This window comes from Delphinapterus leucas, chromosome 11 (assembly GCF_059928025.1).
Source record: "Delphinapterus leucas isolate spDelLeu-1000000601 "Yukka" chromosome 11, BTC_Dleu_Yukka2, whole genome shotgun sequence".
Taxonomy (NCBI): domain Eukaryota; kingdom Metazoa; phylum Chordata; class Mammalia; order Artiodactyla; family Monodontidae; genus Delphinapterus; species Delphinapterus leucas.
Genome location: NC_143139.1, coordinates 84,821,005 through 84,846,628, shown reverse-complemented (window position 1 = coordinate 84,846,628; position 25,624 = coordinate 84,821,005). Strand labels below are relative to the sequence as shown.

Genomic DNA, 25,624 nt, shown 5'->3' with positions numbered 1-25,624 from the left:
CTTTTTTTACATTATATCTATAAATTAATCTCTCAGATCATGGTTATTACAACAGGGTCTTGCTCATCAGCTAATTTAAAAAGACTCAGTCTATCCTGTGGACATTGATTTAGCAAAGGATTTCTGTAACTGCCTCCAACCCCCCTTCCCAAAAAAACAAACTGTATTTGTTTCTTAGTTGTAGGCTTTTAACCACTTTGGTCCTGTCTCCTGCACCTTGATCTCCCCTAGGGCATTGTAAAAACCAATCCATTCACAGCTATCCTAATTGACCTCTCTTTCATGGCTAATAAATCCATCATCATATCTATTAAAGACAACTCTCCTAGTATCTTTATAGCATTTTAAGATCAAAATAGCATTTTATATTTGGAAAATGCTTCATACATATATTAGCTGTTTAAGATGGGGAAGGTGAAATTATTATTTCCATTTTATATAGAAATACATTTAACCGGTAGGAATGCTTGTTTTCAGGGATCAATAAGACTCTAAATCAGAGCTCACTGACTGCTGTTTACCTTCTCTTAGAGGGCACTAAGAAGCATCATAAATAGGTACCCTGTACTTTCACAAATTATTAAAAGTTAAGTGAATTCTATTCTCTACCCCCTTAAAACAGCTATATAAATTATGGAAATGTATCTGTATTTACAATTAAATTAGATACCACAGTCAACAGATGCATCGAAGAAATGCCATGTTATTGAAGACTTGGAAACTAGCCTGGTATTTTAGTATTAGATAAAAATCCAACAGAGATGGAAAGGAAGAGGTGTTATGTAAGGACTCAGATATTGCAGTTAATAACATTAGGTTTGTGCTGGGTCCTGGGCCTTGATAAACATTTAGCATCAACTGTCCCTTCTTGATTTGGCCTGAAAGCATATGTAAATTACACTTAATTTTTGCTATGCTTTTTATTCAGATAATGCATTCAAAATTTTTCCAGCCACAATTAGCCAGTCCCTTATTGTTCTGAATAGTATTATTTGCAAAGCAGAAAGACTTCCAGGATTTGCCATGTTGGAATGGAGACAGTTCAGGGCTTATGGGTCCATCCCTGCCCCGCCCACCCTGCCCAGATTTTCTCTCTTAGAAATCATTTACCTCTGAGTAAAATTAAGCAGGGTTTTATTTTTATTTTGGCCGCGCCGTGTGGCTTCAGGGTCTCAGTTCCCTAACCCACAGCAATGAAAGCGTGAAATCCTAACCACTAGACCACCAGGGAACTCCCAGGGTTCTTTTAAAATAGTCATTTTAGGGCTTCCCTGGTGGCGCAGTGGTTGAGAGTCCGCCTGCCGATGCAGGGGACACGGGTTCGTGCCCTGGTCCAGGAAGATCCCACATGCCGCAGAGCGGCTGGGCCCGTGAGCCATGGCCGCTGAGCCTGCACGTCCGGAGCCTGTGCTCCGCAACGGGAGAGGCCACAGCAGTGAGAGGTTTGCGTACAGCAAAAAAAACCAAAAGTCATTTTAACTCTCATTTTTGTCTGTGGTTATCATTTTCCTATTTTTATATGCAGATCTCCAATCTCCCTGACCCCTCCTTTTCTTTTTTCCTTAACGAGTCAAAAGTCTGAGGGTGGGGGAAGAGAAAATTAACCTTTGACTAGAATTAGGGGTGATGAGCTTGTTCAAAATGTGGGTGTACTTTTGGGTTGCATGGGTGCAGAATTGTGCAAGGAATCCATATGCTTCTTATACCAAACAACAGTTTAAACCAGGATATTGTCTCTTGTGGAACTTCTGTGAGATAGCAAAGAAAGTTTGCAGCGAGAGCAAAAAAGTTCGTGTAGGAATATCTGGCTTTAGCAGGAGAGCTGAACAGGCTGGATATATCCAGGTGGCTAACTACTAAGCTGATTTTGGCTTTGCTTGCCATTACAGAGATAAATTAGGTTGTAAGTCAGGGTTGCCTATACTATATTTGATGATTATGCAATTGAAAAGAGAGACGTGTGTGTTTTAAATTCATTTCCTTGTTTTGTTTCCCCGTTGGTCGTAGGCTTATCACTTAATAGAGGGTGAATAGGGAATCTTGAATCATTGGCAAATTATCAAAAGGTTTCCAAATCAAGAAATATGTTTTCTTTTAGTAAGCTTAAGGCTATGAAAAATGTAACTGACTCATCCTATGACAATTTATGAGCACTGAATCTATTATGTAGTTTTTAGACAAGTTTTATTGAAGATTATTGAAAGCTTTTTTTCCTCATAGATGGATGGTGACAGTTCCACCACAGATGCTTCTCAACTAGGAATTTCTGCAGACTATATTGGAGGAAGTCATTATGTTATACAGCCTCATGATGGTAAGAAAGCCACAATTAGAAACAAATTCACAAGTAGGAACAAATTAGAAAGTGGAAATTTTATTGACGTGATGTTCTATGTTACTTTTGTCTTTACAGGAAAATTAGCACTCTTGTGTCACAGTTTAGTGATAGTCTAAAAAGGTATACTTTGCTATTTTTATTAGAAATAGTCTTCAAAAGAATGATGGGTTTTAGAAAATAATTCTATAAAAGTATGCCTTTTTAAAGCTGGTACAGTTTCTTTAATGATTTGTTATTGATTTCCTACTTAAGTATTAAATATGGCGAATTCTTACTCAATTGATAAACTGAGTAGTTCTTTAGAGGGTAGTTGCTAGCTATTATATTTCTGGTACTTATGAACAGACTTAGTTTTGGTTTTTATTCAGTATTAAGTTTTAACTTGTAGTAGAATGGCAGTATTATGTTGGCCTATCAGAAATAATTTGCTTTTGTGGCATTCTGATGTGTAAGATTAAAAAACACTAAGATATATTTTTGTAGAAGGCAGTTGGGGGTAGGTGATTACTTATTCCATCCTAAAACAGATATTCAAACAAGTTAATTTTGATAACATCATTTTAAACATGTAAAAATGTAAACTGAATCAACTTAAGTACCCTTCTTATTTAATACATATATTAATAAAAGAGTGGGAAGTTTACTTAGAAGATACTGCATTTAATCATAAAAGGATATTATTTGTACTATGAAAGCTTCAGTTATATCTAAAAATTTACTTTCTGTAAGAACATTGGATTACTGCTATAGCTTTGTTCATAAACTATTACTACATTAGTGGTAATCCAATTGGGTTAGTAATATTCAAGTCCAGTTTTTCCATTCTATATAAACTTGGCTTTGGATAAACACACACCCTTTTAATCTTGTTATATGCATGGAGCCATAGATCACAGTCTCTTCTATTTTATAGCTAAGTTATGTAACAGATAATTTATGAGCACCTCCTCTGTTGGAGGTGCTGTACCAAGTCCTAAGGAAGGACACAAAGCTGATCCCTGGCCTCAGGTAGCAAACATCTAAGAGGGGGAATGAGTAATAAGGATTATAAAATGTGTTAGAGAAGAGACACAAAGAAGCACTTGTTTGAGATATTTTGTGAAAGGAGAGATCACTTCTGAAGGTGCTGTGGAGATGTATTTGAGCTTTTTGGAGAGTGGGTAGGTAGGACTTAGTAGGCAGAGTTGAGGATAAGAGTATTCTAGGCAGTGGGTCTGAAATTAATGAGGAGGCTCAGTTATGGCCCTGAGAAAATTGTGAAAAGAACTGCTGTCCTAATCCCTAAAAACGATTAGGAAATGAACCAGAATGTTTCTTATCTTAGATTGTCTGAGGTAGTCTTCTCTATCTTGAAGGAAAAATTATGAGAAGCTATAAACCTGTTATTTTTACTTAGATACTGAGGACAGCATGAATGATCATGAAGACACAAATGGTTCAAAAGAAAGTTTTAGAGAACAAGATATATATCTTCCAATTGCAAATGTTGCAAGGATAATGAAAAATGCCATACCTCAAACGGGAAAGGTAATGCTGAGGAGAAATTTAACTGGGTTTTGTTTTTCAGGGGTGGGGAGGGGGGCATGTAAAACTACATGAACACATATTTCATGAATATAGTTAGCTGTTGATTTCAGTCATTCAGCCTTTCAGCAAAACACACATCTCAGTTGTACACACTTGGTTGCTGAGCGGCGCTCCTGCTCCCCACTTGCTGGAAGCAGATGAAACAGAATTAAGAATCGTTTTAAAAATAGGTGCCTTGTGGGCTTCCCTGGTGGTGCAGTGGTTGGGAGTCCGCCTGCCGATGCAGGGGACGCGGGTTCGTGCCCCGGTCTGGGAAGATCCCACATGCCGCCGAGTGGCTGGGCCCGTGAGCCATGGCCGCTGAGCCTGCGTGTCTGGAGCCTGTGCTCTGCAACGGGAGAGGCCACAGCAGTGAGAGGCCCGCGTACCGCAAAAAAAAAAAAAAAGGTGCATTGTCAAAACTATCAGGTTTTGGGCATATGAAGTTGTAACTTCCATAATGTTGCAGCAAAATTGGACCATGTTGGGCTGATGGATGTAGTAAGAATTTTCCCCCCAAATCTATATGTTTGGAAACTTTCTCTATAATTATAAATAGTAACATACATTTAATTCAACTGGCATGATCTTTTAAAGTAGTTTTGTCTTGTGGAGAAATAACTGTATAAACAGTTACTTATAACAGCTTTTAAAAACTCATTGTCACTCTACTTATCACTTGGTCTGAACTAAAGTCCACACTTTGTATATTGTTTTGTATTGCATAATAAGCTTTCTCTCATTTTATTGTAGCTTTGAAAATACTTATGAAAGTAATAAAGCTTACAAAGAAATACATTATTAAAATATATCACGAAGCCTAGAAGTTCCAATTTGAGTGGTCCTCCTTATGTTTTAAGGGGAAAAAAGCACAACTGCTGATAATTGCTTACTATGCTAGGCCTGCGCTGCCTGGTACTGTGGCCACTAGCCACATGTGGTTATTGAGCACTTGAAATGTTGGCCGAATGAACTGAGATGTGCTGTAAGTGTAAAACATACCCCAGATTTTGAAGGCTTAGTATAAAAGAAAGGATAAAGAGATCTCAATTTTTAAAATGTTTTTTTAATTGAAGTATAGTTGATTTACAGTATTTAAAATATCTCAATTTTTAAATGGATTCTGTGTTTAAATGATAATATTTTAGATTTACTAGGTTAAACAAAATATATTGAAATTAATTTCACCTTTTTTTTTTTTTTTTTTTTTAAGCATAGCTGCTGGAACATCTAAAGTTATGTATCTAGCTCAGGTTATATTATCTTGTTTGACTGCATTTATGCAGTAACTCTTGTTACTTTTCACCAGGATGTAAAATAGGCATGGAGGTGAAAGACAGTATGTTTCAGCATGGATTTTGTCATTCCTGTTAGAAGTGGCTTTGGAATTGCATGATTTAATCTATTTAGAGTTTCACTTTCAAACCCTAGACCACTAAGTGAAGAGTTGTCTTTATAATGAGATGGCAGGTGTGTGCTTCTTTTGGTAGGCTTTTTCATAAACTCAAAACGTATTCCGGACACTCTGTATCTTTATTAATAAAAATGTCACCAGATGTCATTATTTCACTCCCTTGTAAGCCTTACAGTGAATTTAGTTTTTAGTTTGTTTTTAAAAACTTTCTGGTGTCCTCACTGGTGGAAATGCCAGGGCAGAGAAGCGGTACCTAAGTCTAGCCCACAGTACACTCCAGACATAACAGGACTGATTTTCTTGGGGCACTTGGTTTGTAAGAGTTTTCATTTTTATGGGGTGGTAGGGTCATCCAGTAGTTGCTTTTAAACCTAAATTCTGTTTTGTGAGAAGAGTTGTCAAGGCTTCTCTCATTTGTATTTAAGTTTTCAGTCTCACTCAATGAGGGTTGCAATTTTGATAGCATATGTTACGTCACTGTTAGCAGCATATATTTTGAATATTAAAGGTTAACAGTCATAAACTGAAATTTATATTCTTCTGAATAGCCTTTTATTTTTGCAGGTTGTTAGGAAAGTGGTGGTTATATTCCCTGCAGATTTACCTATGATTTTTCTCTTCAGATTGCAAAAGATGCCAAAGAATGTGTTCAAGAATGTGTAAGTGAGTTCATCAGCTTTATAACATCTGAAGCAAGTGAAAGATGCCATCAAGAGAAACGGAAGACAATCAATGGAGAAGATATTCTCTTTGCCATGTCTACCTTAGGCTTCGACAGTTATGTAGAACCTCTGAAATTATACCTTCAGAAGTTCAGAGAGGTAAGTAAAGTGTCTCCCATTATGTTTTTAAGAAAATAAGATACGCTATTCACTTTTAACTTTTTAAATGTATTAATCATTTCTCAGAAGTATGTAATCACTTATATTACTGAACTTAAATAGGAAGTCCTTTCTTTCTTCCTTTGTATTACTAATGGCAGCATAGTTGTGTAATGATTAAGAGCATGGACTCTGGATTTAGACCATCTGGATGCTGAACTCTGTACCCTGGGCAGCCTGTTTAAGTACTTTAGGCCTTGGTTTCCTGGTCTGTAAAGTGAGGCTAATAATAATAGTACCTACCTCACAGAGTTACTGAGAGGACTAAGTAAAATAATCCATGTACAGCCCTTGGCTTGGCACATACAGAGTGCTCGATAATGTTAGCACATGCTGTTATTGTTACTAATTTAAAAGAGGTAGCATCTCAAAGCTTGCGGCCTTTTAGATAAGAAAAAGGGAATTATAACTATAACCTTTTCTTATTATTGATTGAATTCTTCTACATTTCCTATTTGGTTTTTCTTTGCATGTGGTATGAATTTTGTGAAAATGAATTGAGATCAGCATATTTATTTCTACACTCCAACTTGGGTGTCAGATCCACATTGCTTTCAAAATACTTTCTTAATGTCTCTATTGTTAGAATCCCATTAAATTAGTGATATCTGCACAGAATGACTAAAGTAGGAAGAGAATGTGTAAATTCTTTACAGAACTTTTCCAAATCTTCAGCATCATTAGAACCTGAGAGTGGACAAAACTTAGAGGTCTCTGATCCAAACTGTAATTTTGATTTAGGAATTTTAAACTCCAAACTGGCTGCTATAGTGCTGGCTGAGAGCTGCAAGTATAGTTAAATGATAACTTGGATCATTTGTAGTAGATCTGCAAGCTGGGTATTTACAGTTTTTGCAGACTACTTCATCTGTAAATAGACTTCTCTTTTCCTTTTGACGTAGTGTGGAATAACTTTATTTTTACTCATAAATATTTTAGATTTTCTAGGTCATTACTAACACTGTCTTGTGATGACTACTGCATATATAACAGCATTTTGAAGGACCTTTCCATATGTTATTAACCAGAAGCATTAATAAATACTCTGTATTTTGTAATAATAGAAGCTCCTAATTTTAGGAAATAAGTAAGCATTCTCATTTAGGAAACAGGTTGTTGTTGTTTTGAATATAGTGATTACTTGTTTGATTTCCCTTCCTCAGGCTATGAAAGGAGAAAAAGGAATTGGTGGAGCAGTCACAGCTACAGATGGACTAAGTGAAGAGCTTACAGAGGAGGCATTTAGTAAGCAGTGTTATGATACATTTATGCAGCTACATTCGTTCTTACGAGTCATGTAGATTGTTGGCAGTGATTAATTCTATATGTCTGTAGTAGAACTTTGGGAATATTAGCACTGAGTGTTTTGACATAGCACTATTTTGAATAGTTCTTACTAGTTCATGCCCTTATATTTGAAGTCAGTGAGGGATAAGAGTATAAACTTTAATTCTGCAGAGATTATAATCTTTCACCAATAGTTCTAATGGATTTCCATAGTCCCTAGTTTTTGGTTTAAGATTCACATGAGAGGAGTATTGAGAATTGTTGTTTATAATATAAAATCTTGTGATTTAAATAAATTTGAACTGAAGGTTTCTTAAAAATTGAGTGTTGGGCTTCCCTGGTGGCGCAGTGGTTGAGAGTCCGCCTGCTGATGCAGGGGACACGGGTTCGTGCCCCGGTCCGGGAAGATCCCACATGCCGCGGAGCGGCTGGGCCCGTGAGCCATGGCCGCTGAGCCTGCGTGTCCGGAGCCCGTGCTCCGCAACGGGAGAGGCCACAACAGTGAGAGGCCCGCGTACCCCCCAAAAAAAAAAAAAAAAAAAAAAATTGAATGTCATATTGGTGAAATAAAAGGTCCTATGGTGATTGTTTCTCATATAAAATTTATATGTATATATATATTTCTCATATTTAAAATATATGTTGCTTAGTTATGTAAGTGTTGCTCCCAACCAGGCTTCACAGTGTAGGTCTACTTATGAGTCAGAAACTCCATCCAGTCTTTTATGCCCATGGGGAATTAATTAGTGAAAGTACACTTAAGAAAACTGAAAAATGCTATAGGAAAAAAATGTGCATTTTTAGGGAACTTTTTTTAAATGGAAAAAAATCACACAACCTTAAGGTTCAGGTCAAGAAAGCAGATGCGGTTCTTTTCCTGCTTTAACTTTTTTTTTTTTTTTTTTTTAGCTAACCAGTTACCAGCTGGCTTAATAACTGCAGATGGTCAGCAACAAAATGTTATGGTTTACACAACATCATATCAACAGGTACAGTACCTTCTTTCTATTAATATTTTAAATAATTAAAAAAATTATATTCATTAATTTTTTAAAATCACAGGTAGTTAACGTCAACACATTATTAAGAATCTGATAAAGGTTGTTAAAAATTGTTTTCTCAAAATATATAACTGTGTATAGTATTCTCTAATTGTTACAGATATGTACACAGATGTTCATACAGTTCACCCTTCATATCCACGGGTTCCACACCCATGGATTCAACCAGCGATGGATCATGTTTCCGATCTGTGGTTTGTGGTTGGTTGAATCTGCAGATGGAATTTGCAGATGTAGAACCCATGGATACTGAAGGCCGATTAAAGGACTTGAGCGGGCTTCCCTGGTGGCGCAGTGGTTGAGAATCCGCCTGCCGATGCAGGGGACACGGGTTCGTGCCCCGGTCCGGGGAGATCCTACATGCCGCAGAGCGGCTGGGCCCGTGAGCCATGGCCGCTGGGCCTGCACGTCCGGAGCCTGTGCTCCGCAACGGGAGAGGCCACAACAGTGAGAGGCCCGCGTAACGCAAAAAAAAAAAAAAAAGAAGAAAAAGGACTTGAGCATCTGTGCATTTTGGCATCCACAGGGCATTTTGGAACCAATCCCCCATGGATATTGAGGGAATGAATGTATTTGCATAGATTTCTATAAAGATACACAAATTATTGAAGTAGCTCCTTAAGTAGAGAGAATGGAGATTTGGGGTGGGAACTAGACTTATTTTTCATCGTCTGTTGTTTTTACTCTTTGAATGTTTATAATATACAGGAAACTATTTTTTCTTTAATTCTGCTCAATTTAAATTTTCAAATCTTAGATTTCTGGTGTTCAACAAATTCAGTTTTCATGATCCGAAGAAATGATGGACTGGAGAGTGTAGAGAACTGAGTCTTGTATGATTCCGGAACAGAGACATTAGAAGGAGCTGACTGGTGAAAAGATGTCTCTTTGTATATTAAATAGTTGTAATGTAGCTTCCCAATGCTTGACTAATTGAGGTGTTAATTCTGACTTGAGAATCTTTTTCATGAATGATTTTAAAGAAAAATTTGGATTTTAAAGGTATTAAAATATTTTTGTTTTGTATGAGAGTTTGTTGCTCTGTATGACTCCTGTATGCATTGTATATTGCAGTTTATTACTGTCAGAGATTTGTAGACAGTTTCTTATTTTCATATTGAATCATGTTACTTTTGTAATAATTCAAGTAAGCAGCTGGGTTAATTCATGATGTTTGCCCTTTTAATAAAAAATAAGGGTAGAGTTCATTTTGAATGCAAGTTGCCTTTATTATAAATTTGAGTTTGTCTTGGTTATATAATACTTTGCATGATAACCTAGCTAGATTTTTAGCATTTGCCATATTTATTAACTTTTTTGTAAAACATTCATAGCTTAAGCAGCACCATTTTTTTTAAAAAATGTAATTGAGAGATTAAATGTGAATGCAGAAGCAAATATTGTCGGCCCTATTCAAGCTGGTGCCCGTTAACAGTGTTTACACTGTTCATTGTGCCTGTTAAGATAGTTTTAGTTTATTGGAGCTTTTGTTAAGACTAGATTTGTTTTTGAGTTACATTATTATGAGTGTTGGAATTCATTTAAGTTTAATGTAGTCCTAGTGCTCTTGAAATGGTGCCCTTTCATTTTGTATATGATTTTTCCAAAGGCATATCTTCAAATACTATATAGTATCCTCTTCCAGAAGAGGAATTTCATAGTCTGATGGTAAATGTCCTCATTTTACCTTTTTAATTGAAATGTCAAGTTTCCTATTATGCTATGGGAACCAAGAAATATCAGACATCATTGTGTGTATACAGAGCTTTTTTGCATGGGTGAGTGAATGAAATGAAGAACAGAGTTACTGCTGTGAATGGTGCGAAAGAGAAACCGCCAGCTTCTAGTGTGCTGTCTTGATCTTTGCAATAAACTAAATTTAGATAATGTAACTTTGTATAATTTACTAGTATTGTACTTGGGTTGTTCCTTTTTTAGAGTGAGGACTTGTATTTTCTCACCTATTCTTTTTGGTGATAACTAACGTGAGTCTCTCTTTTTTTTTTTTTTTTTTTAAATCAACAATTGCTCTTGTATAGTTTGCCTAAAAGGCACTTTGAGTGAATGTCATCTTGGAAGGACACTCACATTTATAAGGGAGAAGCAATTTCCTAGATACAGGCTGGACAGAAACATTTACTTTGCCAGAAGGAGCTTTTGCGGGCACAACTGGGATAATCTGAAGTTAATAACTCCCTCACTACCTTCCCATTTAAAAAATAATCTTCATTACAGAAAATTCAAACGGGCAAAAAAGGGTGGTTAAGCAAAACCAACTATCATCCTACTATGTTAAAAACAACCAATGTTAATATTTTGGTAAATATGATTTGTCCTTTTACTTTGCTAAATATGTATATTTTTATAAAAATGGGCTCATACTTGCATACTGTTTTGTAACATGCTTTTTTCACTTAATATATTGTGAACATCTTTCCCAGGTCATTACATAGTCTTCTACTTTTCTTTCTTTATTATTCTCTTGTATGGCTGAAACATAATTTATTTAATCTTCTATTGGACATTTTGACTATATACATCTTTTCACAGTTATAAACGACACTTCATTGAATCTTGTGTACATCCATGACTGTTTTCTTCAAATAAATTCTATTAGTAGAATTGTTGGTTTAACAGATATGCAAAATTTTAAGGCTTTTGATACATATATAATTGTATTTTTGAAATATCTTCCATTTGATCCAGGCAGTATGTCATTATATAACTGATAAAAGCACTTGATCTTTGGTTATCAGGTTCTTTCTCTAAAGTTTAAAGATTGAGCTATGTATAAGAATCAAGATTAAAAAATTAGACAACTTTAAAATGTATATCAGTATATACCAAAATAAAATTCTAAATTTAATAATTCGCTATTAGTACTAAAACTTTAGAGTATGTAAAATTAGGTCAATTTTGGATTATACGGGCTTCATACTCTGAAAGAACATTGGCAATTTGCACGTGTCAGGTCCATAATCCCCTTTTATGCATGTGAGAAGTAGTGCTGCCTTCTTACCTGGCTATGTTGCATGTAACTGAATGTCATGTTTTCTCCCCCCCTGGAACTTAAGTATATAAGCTCCTACAATAACCTAAAAGTTAGTTTTTAAAATAATTTTGTGTGTGTTGCTTTATGAGTATCTAACAGAGAAATGGGCTTCAGTGATTAAGTCATAGAAGAAGGGACTTAAGTTAGCTTCTATCTATCTAGCCCCTCACTACCTCGTTATAAACGGAGATGCTTTAGTCCAGAGAAAATTTTTTTAAATGCTACCTTCCTAGTGTCATATGCTTGGGTATGATGATGTTTTAAGCTATTTGTATATCTTTTCCTCTTATAGTATACTATCTATGCAGTATTTTCCTTTCTTCAAAAACATGCCTTCTTGCATATCAATTAGGCCTGAAAAATGAAAAAAAAGAAAAAGTTTCTACCATTTACCAAGAATGAAATCTTGCAGTGCAAGATATTTGGAAAATATATTTTCTCTTAGGAAAACTTATTTTATCAGCAGTCCAAAATAAGACAATATTTCTTGCTTTATGTGATAAAATACACTTCTGAGGCAGAAGACCTAAATAGACATTTCTCCAAAGAAGATATACAGTTTGCCAACAAACACATGAAAGAATGCTCAGCATCATTAATCATTAGAGAAATGCAAATCAAAACTACAATGAGATGATATCATCTCACACTGGTCAGAATGACCATCATCAAAAAATCTAGAAACAGTAAATGCTGGAGAGGGTGTGGAGAAAAGGGAACACTCTTGCACTGCTGGTGGGAATATGAATTGGTACAGCCACTATGGAGAATAGTATGGAGGTTCCTTAAAAAGCTACAAATAGAACTACCATATGACCCAGCAATCCCACTACTGGGCATATACCCTGAGAAAACCATAATTCAAAAAGAGTCATGTACCAAAATGTTCATTGCAGCTCTATTTACAATAGCCAGGAGATGGAAGCAACCTAAGTGTCCATCATCAGATGAATGGATAAAGATGTGGCACATATATACAATGGAATATTACTCAGCCATAAAAAGAAACAAAATTGAGTTATTTGTAGTGAGGTGGATGGACCTAGAGTCTGTCATACAGAGTGAAGTAAGTCAGAAAGAGAAAGACAAATACCGTATGCTAACACATATATATGGAATCTAAGAAAAAACAAATGTCATGAAGAACCTAGGGCTAAGACGGGAATAAAGATGCAGACCTACTAGAGAATGGACTTGAGGATATGGGGAGGGGGAAGGGTAAGCTGTGACAAAGTGAGAGAGTGGCATGGACATATATATACTACCAAACGTAAAATAGATAGCTAGTGGGAAGCAGCCGCATAGCACAGGGAGATCAGCTCGGTGCTTTGTGACCACCTAGAGGGGTAGGATAGGGAGGGTGGGAGGGAGGGAGACGCAAGAGGGAAGAGATATGGGAACATATGTATATGTATAACTGATTCACTTTGTTATAAAGCAGAAACTAACACACCATTGTAAAGCAATTATACTTCAATAAAGATGTAAAAAAAAAAAAAAAGCCAAAATAAAATAAACTGAGTCACTCAAATAAGTGATACTGGATGAGATCTATACTGAAAGCTAGTCTATTTTATTAAAAAAAATTTTTTTTTTAATTTATTATTTTTTTGGCCACGCCATGCGGCTTGTGGGATCTTAGTTCCCCAGCCAGGGATTGAACCTGGGACCCTGGCAGTGAGAGCGCTGAGTTCTAACCACTGGACTGCCAGGGAATTCCCAAAGCCAGTCTATTTTAAATGTATAATTTTGGTATCCCTGAATTAGGCAATTTATTACTTTATGTAATAATTTATATATATATTGACATTAAACTCATATTGTCATATAGTGTGCTCATGAGTAAAAAATAGAACCCTACTAACTCTGTTTTCAAAGAGTTGTACTATACTGTCTAAAAACTATTCAGTTTTAGCTTACGGTTTCTTTTAGAGCTGGAAATGTTACTTTGCTTAATTTCACCAAGTTTAGCTTCCTCTTTCTCGTTCTGCTCCAGCCATCCGGGTCCCTTGGCTCCTTGTGCCGTGTTCTTTGTTTCTTCCCAGCCCCCTGCCATGGCTTTAAACACATATACTTACTTACTTCCGCCTGGATAAGGCCAACTCATCCTTCAGGTCTCAGCTTAAACTTCATCAGGAAAGCCTTTAAAACTTTTGTAAAAACTTTGTACTAATCATCAAACACGGAAAACAGCACCACCCAAAATCGGTTTGTAATTAGCCGATATGCTGGCTGCTACTGCTCCATGGATATCTCCTTCAAGACCATGCTGCTTTTCATACCTGATTTTAAGGATTTTAAAACCATAAGGCAGAATCCTTTCAAACCATGGGCCACAGATGGCATTGGGATGGATTCATATCTCTGGCTTCTGGGCATCACATTTTGAGATACAAGCTTGCCTAGAAATACAGTTACAGCTTTCCCTGACCTTACTCCAGAGAATTTCCTTTTGCACTGCATATTAAATAGATACCTGTGCAAGGCAATGTATTGTAAGAACTCCTTTGCCAAGTTTAGTGCCACCGAGCGTGCCAAATAAAGTCAGTAAAATATGTGCTGGCTCTGTCTGTAGAGGCCTAATAGCCATGTATGCCTTTTAGGGGTGGAAGTTACAAGTTGATAGGTAATTCCTCCATCTTCCACAAAAATACATAAGATTAAAAACTTCTGACACAACAGCATAAATTTCTGCCTCTTTTAAAAAGGCATAATTTGGGTCTTCCTTGATTGTCCTCTAAGTACAAACAGTAACGGTTTTGTGTCTTACTTTTGCACCTCTTTTCCAGGGCTCAGTTTCAGAGTACATCTGAATGAAAGATAGTTCTGAACCTTAAACACTGGGTAATAGGTTGAAAACAAGTTGCTAGGCAAAGACAAGTCATAACAGACAGTGCCTTTCAGCTAGGACAGGTATGCCAAGAAGGCCCATTCACGCATATATAATGCCCAACATTAGGTTTACAAGAAACTAAATTCAAATCCTTTTTTTCAGACCAAAGCAATCACTAGTCAAAGAACACAAGTAATATCTGGGCTAATAGCCATTTAAGGAAATGGCAGAGCCATTCCTTACTGTGGAGGAAGAGTGTAACTTTAAAAAAATGGTATTCTATACATTTCCAACCTTTCAAGTAGCAGTCCCCATACCATAAAAGTGCTGTCTTGCAGGACAGTACAAAGGAAATAACGAGGCATCCTACAATTCTGTACAGACTACAAACTATTATGTTTCCTACTCACATCAGGACAAAGTAAAACGAATTTTAATTTAGACTTCATTTCTGAGAGTAAGGCAGGCAGTCTAGATACCTTCAGTAACTCCTGTTTTAAAAAACCAAATGCTGAACAAAATGTAAGAAACAATGTAAAGTTGTATTAAATAAATATCTTTTTAAATGTGTCACTGAGTTGACAGGAAAGTATAAGGCATCTGCAAAACGCCAAAAATGAAATGGAAACAGGACACCTGTGAGGTGAGCCAGCACCAAAGCCTGCTTTTGCCATGAGAGTTCTGTTAAACTCTGGAGACCAGAAGCTACCAGCAGCGGGGGAACTGGACATAAAGCCTGAGGCTCACTTAGGCTGGAGTCTAGCTGGGCCACCACTGAGAAGTGGGCAGCAAGGAACCCTGCCTGGTTCAATTTTGGTTCTGGGTGGAGGGGGATAAATCACCACCACCCTTGAATTCATAATCACTGGTGAGCCCTGAAGGTTTGTGATCTGAAATCAGAGAAACTTCAAGCTCATAATTTAAAGTGGTCTCAGGTTACTGGCCCCTGGGTGTTTGGCAGAACAAACAAATTATCTTAAGGATCTCAATTTCAGTCCCTACTTCAAGTAATTCCTTTTTTCCCAAGGAAAATAAGTTTCAGGTATCACAGAACAAGGGGAAATGGCACCGTAAATGAAAAACAACACAATTTATACAACAGTAGACTCACCCACAAAGAATACTGGTATCAACACAAGAAAAATTACTGATGTACAAAGGAATAGAAGCATGGAAAATATGAATAAGGAGCAAAAGATTACACAGGAAAAGAAGTACATTTATAAACCAAATAGAACTCATAAGAAAAAAATATAATAATTGAAAAAACCCCCAACAAATAGAGGAAGGGAAAAAAGAATAAGAAAATGAAAAATGAAAGATAAGGGAGGAGTGGACAAAAATTTAAGAAGATGATATGATGAGAAATCATAAAAACAGAAATCATAGAAATAAATCCAAATTATACTTGTAATCATAATAGAGGTACCAAACCATCCGTATGTTTTCTGTGGCCATATCTTTTAAGTGTGTATCAAAATGTGAGGACAAAAAAAGATCTAAGATATTCAGATAAACACTAACCAAAACATTGCTATAGTAAGTAAGGACAACAAAAAGATGAAAGCAACAGCATTCACAGAGAGTCACTGCATAATTATAAAAAATTCAATTTTCACCAGGGAGATAAATTCTAAATTGGTATGTATCTAATAATAAAGCCCAAAGAAAAAGATAGCAAACACAACTTAAAGAGAAATTGAGAAATCTACTTATCATAATGAGATCTTGAGACTCTTCAGTAAATAAGAAATTAAGTATAAGGTAAATCAGTAAGGAGAAGATCTGTACAGCACAACTAACAAGTTTGATCTAATGGACACTACACTCAAAAACCGAGGAATATACACTCTTATCAAGTAAACATGGGGCATGTATAAAAACTGATCACAAGATAAATCATAAAGCTAGTCTCAAATTTCAGAAAATCTTATAGCTCATATTCTCTGGAAAAATGACATAAGAAATAAAGATTAAGACAACTATAACCCACCCCTAGCATTTGGAAATACACTTTGAAAATGACTAATGGGTTAAAAAGTCAAACCTCTGGAAGGATTAATGATGAAAAAAAATGAGAAGGCACAAATGAACTAACAGGAATGAAAAAGAGTCATAACTACATATGCTGTGGAAACTAAAATGATATAAAGCTAATAAGGATAACAATATCAAAAAGTTAAACTAAGATGAAATGGAGAAATCCCTAGAAGAATTTATTAAATTTAACTAAACTGACTTGAGAATAATAAATCCTAATGATGCTAAAACCTTCAAAGAAATGAATCAATAGTTTAAAATCTTCTCTTAATGACCACATGGCTTTAAAGACTAGTTCCAATCTTAAACTCTACAGACAGTTGAAAACCTCATTTAATAAGACTAGTATAACCTTGATACCAAAACCAGACAATGACAGGACACAATAGGAGAACTATAAGCTGATTTCACTCACGAACGTAGAGGCAAAAATCCTAAAGAAAATATTCGCAAATTGAGTCCAGCAATGTATTAAAACACACACACCATGATCAAACTGGGTTTATCCTAGGAATTAAAGATTGGTTCAATATTAAAACATCAACTATCATAATTTAATACATTAACATTAAAAGAAAAAAAATTTAACCATTTAAATAGATGAGAAAAAGCATTCAGTAAAATTCAACATTCATTCATATAAAACTATTAGCAAACTAGAAATAGAAGAGAATCTCAACGTGATGAAGGCCATTTGTGGGAAAAAAAATACTCAACTGAAATGTCGAAAGCACTCCCTTTAAATTGGGGCTGAGACAAGGATGTTCACTATCAGTTCTTTTCAACGTTGTACTACAGGTCCTAGCAAGTACAGAAATGTAAGAAGAAATTTTTTAAAAGGTAGAAGGACCAGAAAGGAAGAAAACTGCCACCATTTCAGATGATGCGATTATATAAAAAACTCAGAAAGACATCTAGATACATTATTAGAACTAATAAAAATTTAGCATGGTTGCTGGATCCAAAATCAACACATAGCAACAATATATCTATAATCAGCAACATCCACTTAGAATAGAAAGTGTAATTTTAAGAAATTTACCACAGCATTAAAAAATATATAAAACTCCCAGAAAGAAAACTAATAGACATGAAGGCCTTTATGGAGAAAAATTGTTAAAGTTTATTGACAGATATTAAAAGAAAACCAAATGGATAAATACACAATGTTTTTGAATGGGAAGACTCATTATTGAAAAGATATCAATCTTCTCCAAGCTAATCAATAAATTCAATACAATCACAAAAGATAATACACAAACTGGGAGAAAATACATACAACATGTTTAACTGACAAAGGACTGGCATCCAGAATATATAAAGAAATCATATGAATCAATGAAAAAAAAGACACACACCCACTAGAAAAATGGGCAAAAAAGACATGAATAGGTATTTCACAGAAGAGGAAACACATTCATGTACGAAAAAACACTCAGTTTCATTAGTAATCAGGGAAAAGCAAATTAAACCCACAGTAAGATACTATACAATTGCCATCCAATTGGCAAATATAAAAGATAGTCAAGATTAAGAGTTTGCTAAAATAAAAGTGTTTGCAATGACACTCAACCACTGCCAGTGGGAGCTTAACTGGTACAAACGCTGTAGAAAACAGTTCAGTATGACTAAGTAAAACCTGCTTCTTAAAGCATCAGTTCTCAAATTTTTGGTCCAGAACCTCTTTACATCCTTAAAAATTACTGAGGACCTCAAAGAGCTGTTGTTCATGTGGGTTATAGTTATCAAAATTTACCATATTAGAAATTAAAACAGGCATTTTCAAAACAAAAATATATAGGTACACACTTGATAAGCTGTCAGAGTGATGATGTCATCATATATCTGGAAAACATTTAAAAGTGAAAAATGAGAGTGAAGAGGACAAATAATGTCTTAGTATTCTTATGAAAATGCTTTTGCCCTCACGGACTCCCCTGAAGGGGTCTCAGGGACCTCAAGAGTCCCTCGACCATACTTTGAAAACAACTGCCCTAGAGAACTCTTGCACGTGTGCACCAGGAGACATGTACAAGAATTCACTCATTCCTCAAATATTTATTAAGCATCTACCATGTACCAGCATTGTTCTAGACATTGTGAATGTGTTAAACAGACAAAATCACACAAAAAAGACAAAATCCCTGCCCACACGGAGCTTACATTGTAACTGGCAGAATGCTCACTAGCAGCATCATTCAGAATAGCCAAAAACTGAAAACAATCCACATCTCCATGAACAGAGGAATAGATAAATTGTGGTATAGTCATATAATGGAATACTATACAGTAGTGAAAAACAGATGAAATACACTTACATGCATAAACATGGATAAGAGTCTCAAAAACAGTGTCAGAAAAAAGTCACAGAAGAATACATACAGCATGATACCATTTACATAAAAGTTCAAAAACAGGTAAATCTAAATAATATATTATTAGGGATACATAATATAGATGGCAGGGCCATAAATAAAAACATGGGGATTTTACCCAAGAATCCAGAATGTTTACCTCATGTGGTGTGTGGGAGGGAAGACAGAGTGGGGTAATTCTACACATCTGAGGGTATTCTAGTTCTTAAGCTGAAGATTGAGCACATGTGGGATCATTTTATTTATTCTCAACAAACATCGTAAAAGAAAAAGGATATAAGGTTACGGGATATAACTTCATCAACAAAGAGAGGGAACATCCGATTATTTCAGCCACTGTTCTGCATTGCATATCAGGCAATTATTGTAACTGGTGGGGAAGAAGTACATAGTAATATGAAAAAAGGAATGAATACAGACTATTCTTCACAGAAGTTAACTAGGTTCCCAGAGTTAGGATCTAACGAGATGGCAGTATTATAGCACTGCTCTGCCAAGTTGGTTCAGCCACTGGCATGATTCTGGTTAGTTGGTTATGTTGTTCATTGGGTATATAATTATTTGTATAAAGCGGAGAATGAAATGATAGGTGATACAAATCACAAAATAAACTGAGACACTGCCTCTTTACTGAATTCTGTTGACTTTCAAAAGTACAAATTCCCTTTGGCACATTCTCCTAATAGTGCATTTACGTGTTAAGCAATCCAAAAATACAGAAAGTGCATGGTGGCTACTGATTGTTTCTCCACATTGGTCAATAACATGTGCCCAGGTTGGTCACAAGTGTCATAACAATTTTGCAATCATATCTTTGCCAGGGTCTTCACCAGCAGTGCCATTTTGCAAATTAAACAAGGCACAGTTAAGGTACATTTTCACCTGATTCAGGGGATTAGCTATACATTTTGGTATACAATTTAGAAATTTGAAAAAAAAGATCTTGAAACATTGGATCCATCCCTCGTACCCAACAAGGCAGGCTAAAGTTATTATCTTGGGTTAGGGAGGTGGTGCAAGAGGCAGACTAGGCCCGGCAGCAAATGGCTGGCAATACATTCTCAGGAAATGGAGAGCACACAGTGTATCCTTCAGGTCCAATCTCTTCAACTAGGTTCCAAACATTCAGAAAATTCCAGACATCGTTGTGCTATTTTAAAAATCCTAGGCTGCTTGTTACAAAAGACCCAAAATCTTACCCATATGTAAGCTGGAATGGACAATGCCACCAGGAGGTGCTAAACTGCAACTGGCAGCAGGATGATTTCGGATCAAGCAGTTGGCTGGACCTCCAGAGCCCTGCCCCCTCTCTTACATGCTACGCTGCCTTAAGTGGCACACCCACAACTTTGTTAAATCAGATGTAATTATTATACCTGTAGCTTTGTCCTCCTTCTCCAATAAGAAACAGAGAAATAGGGAGGGAGCTTTTCTCAAGCTCGTAGGGAACTTCCAGTCTATCTTTTCAGAGGAGGAATGGATAATCCTCTTGGTCAGAGGTGGACATTTCTTGGACCATGACTTACTAGCGGACAAAGTTACTCTATGCTCAAAAACAAACACTAGATGCTACCTTATATAGTTATAGAAATAGAAGATATAGAGATCTATTTTGAATAAGGAGGATGGTATAGCTTTTTCCTTCATCATTCGGTTTATAGAATTGTTTCTCCCCAGAATGTTGTAGTTCATGTTTTTCCAGGCATGATTTTTAAAAAGTCGTTTTCTGAGTTACAGAAATATATAAGTATAAGGACTCCCAACTATAACTGGGAAAGTTGGAAAGAAGGTGTGCCAATGTCATCTTGTTTTCCAGTAGTGTAAGAATCCTTTGTCCTGTAAGCTTAGAGGTGACAACAGTGACCTGACAGACTCCAGTGAGGTTCTAATGCTGGTGCTCTGTGTTCTCCAGCAGCTCCCTGTGCTTACATATTAAATATGTAGGTAGCTTCTTCTAAAGTTAGACAATTGTCCATGGCTTTCCTATATGGAAATCAGAGAGACTGACTCTGGAAATATTTTTAGCTCATTTTCCTGATCATCCAATGTTAAAAATCATTATCCAGCAATGCCCACCAGTCTCACTAAATTCTCAGATCTTTCTAGATCAAAGAATTCCTCTTGAGATCTATACACACCCATATTAAATCCCTTTTAGCCTAATAAATATGTGACATATCTCTTACTTATCCCAGAACTTCTCTTAGGAACCTAAGTGACAGCAGGGTAGGGTAAGACAAAGGTGGAACTTGTATTTCCTCCAGAGGCTTATTAAATCTGCTAAAATCTCTTTCCCTTTCAAAGCCTCCCTTCTCACTTTGACCCAATTTGAGAAGGGGAGTGAGAGTATGGAGAGAGATGTAAAGGTGCAATTTTCTTTAGTCATTTGTTAAAATATTTAAGTAGCAGCTAAATGGCTGATATGGAAGAGAGATAAAGACCCAGTCTCTGACCATCTGGCAGAGGGAGAGGAATAACAACGCTAACGAGTAAGGGCGCAAGAGCTTTTAGGCTGCTATGACAGAAGATTGAACAAAGGACAGTAGGGGCATAAGAAAAAGGGGTCAAATCTACCTAGAAATGAAGTATGTCAGGAAAGGCTTCAGCAGGTTGGAGACCTTTACCTAAATCTTGAAAATATGAATGGAGACAGGTGGGAGTGGAAAAGGGGACTGCAGACGGAAGGAGGTGCATAAAAAGACAGCACAGTCTCACAGAAACTAAAAAAACGTGAAAGTGTCAAGGGAGTGGTTAAAGTTTCAAATGACAAGATTAAGTACAATGAAAGAATTCAATGGATTTGGGAAATGAGACGTTATCCCTGACCTCTGCTAGAGCCATTTTGATGGAGTAGCAGGACAGAAGACCGGCTGCTATGAATTAAAATGAAAAGCATAAAGAAAAAAAAAATTAAGAGTAAAGAAGACCAAAAAAAGGTGACAACAACTTTAGTCTGTTTCTTGGAGCCATCTGCCTTTTTACTTTCAAGCATACTAGTTTAGTTACAATGAAGGTTAGATAGGCTTTACATTTCTATCAGAAAATGACTCCCAAACACAATCCACTAAATAAACAAGTTTTTAGACACAGTTCATTCTTTATGAGCCTGCCTGTATCATTTTAAGTGAATGATACAACATCAGCATTTCTACAGATTTACTCTGCCACCACTAATTTTTCTTCCATGTAGTTCAAAATAAATAACACCTGTAATTGCTTATAGTAGAAAAGGTGCTTTATTTTACATGTCATTGGTACACAATATATAAAACTGCCTAAAATTAGTCTTGGAAAACATAACTGTCAGTTATACCTTAAATGGTCAAGGACCAAGTCTATTTTGTAACCTATTTCATTTATGATCAGATGACTACAGTAATTTTAAATACTAATAATCTCTTCATATCCAATGTTACAAGTTATTTTTATGCTACAAGTGCTGCAATTTTTAAAAATAAAAATATCTCCAGTTATAGTAGACCATATATCTAACTGGAACAAATCTTTGCTAGTCTACAAGTCTTTGCAATAACGGATCAACAGTTTCACCTTCTTACAGATGATTATATGTATGCAGTTGGGTTATAGGGCAGGGGGCCCTCATACATGCAATTGGATTATTTCTGTTTTTTTTTTTTTAATGCAGATAAAAGTGAGTTTATAATACCCTATTTCTAGTTAAGTTGCCAAACAGTTTACTAAACTAAAATGAAGCCAATACAATATTTTAGAAAACATAATTCTAAGAGCATGCAACAGCAAAATCTTTTTACTACCTATGTGAACCAAATCTGCAGAGTCCAGGAAGAGGACTATGGCACAAAGACTTGTACATCTGAATTGCGATATCCAGCTGGGAGGAGTAAAGAAAGTAATTTAACTCAGGGTAAATCCTTTTATGAAAGGTACCTGCATGTTATAACCCACTGCTACACAAAGGGATCTTCACTTAGAAAATGTGCAAATCATAAGAAGCTAAATGCACTTCTCTTATTTATCCCAATCCATTCTATTCATAAACACATAGCTCAATGATCTCTTATTAACTATTAATGTGAAAGCCACAGATATTTCCTAATGGCGTCTTTCAGTCACCAATCATTTATCAGAGATAAATGTGATTACTACTTAATATACAAATGTGAAAAAATGGTAAGAAACTGGGCTGATTCTCAAATAAAAACATGTTATTTTAACAAATCCCTTGGCATAGAAAGACTGCCTTTCTCTCTAGAAAATAAGACATATTTTAGAACCACAGGTTCATATTCACCTCCTAGTCTAGAAAAGAAGAGATATTTAAACAAAGTAAACTAAACAAAATACTAAGTAGGTATAAATGTACACACTCAAACAAATATTCTATTCTTTGCTTAAAGTCAACTTATTCCTTGTCATTAAGAGAAGTGCTTCAAGATGCAAATTGTTAATTAATGCAGAGAATAAAGGGTTAAAAGCCAGACCTTTTCCTAATAAAGCAAACAGATCATTAAAATGATTGGGCTTGAAACACATACTTACTATAACTTTCCATAGTTATTCTTTTTATAACTAAACGCACACATATACACAACAAACCCTAGCATTTAATATGTGCAAAATTGCTTACCATTTATTTTAACTTTGGTTAAGTACTTCTTTAGCCTATATCAGACATATTATGGAAGCTACACAAATGATTACAAACATAATAATGAGGTAAGTTAAAATTCTACTAGTGCAAAAAGCAAGCATATGCCAAAAGCAAAGCATATGAGTTAAACAAATGCAGAATGAAGCTCTCACCAAGGGAGGTGCTGGGATAACAAACCAGAGAAGCTCCTTGTAAACACTGTTTGTAAAGTACACATTTAAAGATTAAGGATTCATATAGCCACAAAAAAGGTATTCTAACAACACCACAGTAGTGCATTTATTTTACCTTTAGAGTTTGGAAATCACTCATTACGTGTCTAACGGTTTGCATATTTTCTTCAAGAGAAAATTAGTGAGACACATTAATTACAAATACTGTAGTATAAAAATCCCAGTTCTTTACAAAAATTATATATTAAAATATTCTATACACTTTTAAATTAGTAACTGGAACATACATATATATCAATTCTGCACAATTAAATCCATCTTTGCTTGGAGTATTATACATGAAGTTTGAGGACACAGCTACTCAGTCAACCTAAACTGGCATAAGGTTACATGGTATAAAATGACAGACCTGTGCCCCTGCAGTTACTGCAGCTCTTAGTCTGAAATATCTTTTCTGCAATTATTGCTCTGTATATTCATTCCAGATTCGAATAGGCAGTGGAACCATGAAACGTCTAAAAGGTTTAAAACAAGTTACCTGTAGCAGAGTATCCATAATGCCTATATGCATCTTTAAGGTTGTAATGGAACCTGAGTAAGCTGTCTAATGCTTATATTTCAGTTGTAAAAAAGTTTATACAATTTCAAGGTAAAAACAATGCAAAAATAAAACATTTAGAGCATTTACAAAAATCTTACAAATGTTTAAAACACTATTTCAAAACTCATGTCCAGTTAAGGTGCTTCTTTCTTTCTTCAATAAGAAGGACATACTTTAACTTTGAATTTTAAACTATGAACATTTTAATTTCAGCAAAAGCAAAATTAGATCCATTGAGACAGATGTTAAAATGTTTAGGGATATACTTTACTTCTGATGAACATACAGAATTTTACTGCTGAAAGGGACCTTAAAGGTAAACTCTTTTAACTCCCTCATCTATTAATCAGGAAATTGAGGGCCAGATAAGTTAAGTGCTTTGGCCAAAAATATATTCCAATATATCAACCTGGTATGAATCAAGAAAACCCATTATCCTTTTTGTATGTTGCCATGATTCTTGGAAAATGATGAAAATTCAAAAGCAGATTTCTGAACTTGCCTTTCTTTTTTTAATTTCTTAAGCTCTGTGCTAACTGTAGATAAAGAAATGAATCAAATGGCTACTAAAATCAGTATTACAAATATTATCCAGTAGAAGATAGTTGTTAGAGGACCACTGCTCATATAGAATAAAGTTAGAGGGAATACTCAAAGACAGGGCCTTTACAATGTAGAGAACATTTACTATATAAGACAGCACAGTGTACAACAGCCAGTTACTAGAATCATCTCAGTAACTCTAGGATGACTGAGTTACATGGCCTTTATAAAAGATATTGGAGTAATAAAGCCTTCTAGCTTTTATCTTAATTTTACTATTTTCCTTTATAAAAGAGCTATAACTTTAAGGAAGAATTCATATACTAGTTTTCAGAGAGGCTTTGCTTCTTTTCTACTTTTATTTGGATCTAGAATTGAGCAAATACATTTTAAGAACAACTTACAAACTCAAATTCATAACTGCTAGAAATACAGAGAATACTCTTAAATGACAAATCTCCAAAACCAGTTACTAATAAATAATCATCACAATACCTTCAGTTTAAAAAAAATCAATTTAAAGGTGCTTTTTTATTGTTACCTTGAAGCCATCGAACTTGTGTAGCTGGTCCATATCCCTTTTCATTCTTTGCCGATATCCTGAACACAATGGCAGGCCTGGATGTATAATCAATATGTGCATTTGCAAGTTGCCCAGCAGTTACTATACATGATGTCTTTAGACCACAATAAATCCTCATAAACACAAGCTGACTTGGATTATCTTGTATTTGTGCTGTGCGGATAGCCAAGTAGGCTGAATATTCCAAAATATTTCCAGAAGGTGAAGTTGGAGGTTCCCAGGAAAGATGGATACCCTCAACATT

At 35.6% G+C, this 25,624-nt stretch overlaps 2 protein-coding genes across 8 annotated transcripts in view; one reads left to right on the top strand and one right to left on the bottom strand.

Moving 5' to 3' along the window:
• NFYB (nuclear transcription factor Y subunit beta) overlaps positions 1-10,565 on the top strand; it is a 17,771-nt gene extending 7,206 nt beyond the window's left edge. For all 3 annotated transcript variants that reach the window (XM_022599920.2, XM_022599919.3, XM_022599918.3), the window contains exons 3-8: positions 2,221-2,314; positions 3,735-3,865; positions 5,942-6,139; positions 7,363-7,444; positions 8,396-8,475; positions 9,305-10,565. In XM_022599920.2, the coding sequence (XP_022455628.1) occupies positions 2,221-2,314; positions 3,735-3,865; positions 5,942-6,139; positions 7,363-7,444; positions 8,396-8,475; positions 9,305-9,337 (618 nt within the window). In that variant the 3' untranslated portion in view covers positions 9,338-10,565. The remainder of the gene's footprint in view (positions 1-2,220; positions 2,315-3,734; positions 3,866-5,941; positions 6,140-7,362; positions 7,445-8,395; positions 8,476-9,304) is intronic.
• HCFC2 (host cell factor C2) overlaps positions 1,444-25,624 on the bottom strand; it is a 62,824-nt gene continuing 38,643 nt past the window's right edge. For 2 of the 5 annotated variants that reach the window (XM_089921172.1, XM_089921175.1), the window contains 2 exons: positions 25,339-25,624; positions 1,444-22,700 (listed from right to left, as the gene is read on the bottom strand). In XM_089921172.1, coding sequence (XP_089777298.1) covers positions 22,660-22,700; positions 25,339-25,624 — 327 coding nt within the window. In that variant the 3' untranslated portion in view covers positions 1,444-22,659. The other 3 variants (XM_089921173.1, XM_089921174.1, XM_022599994.3) reach the window with 3 other exon arrangements.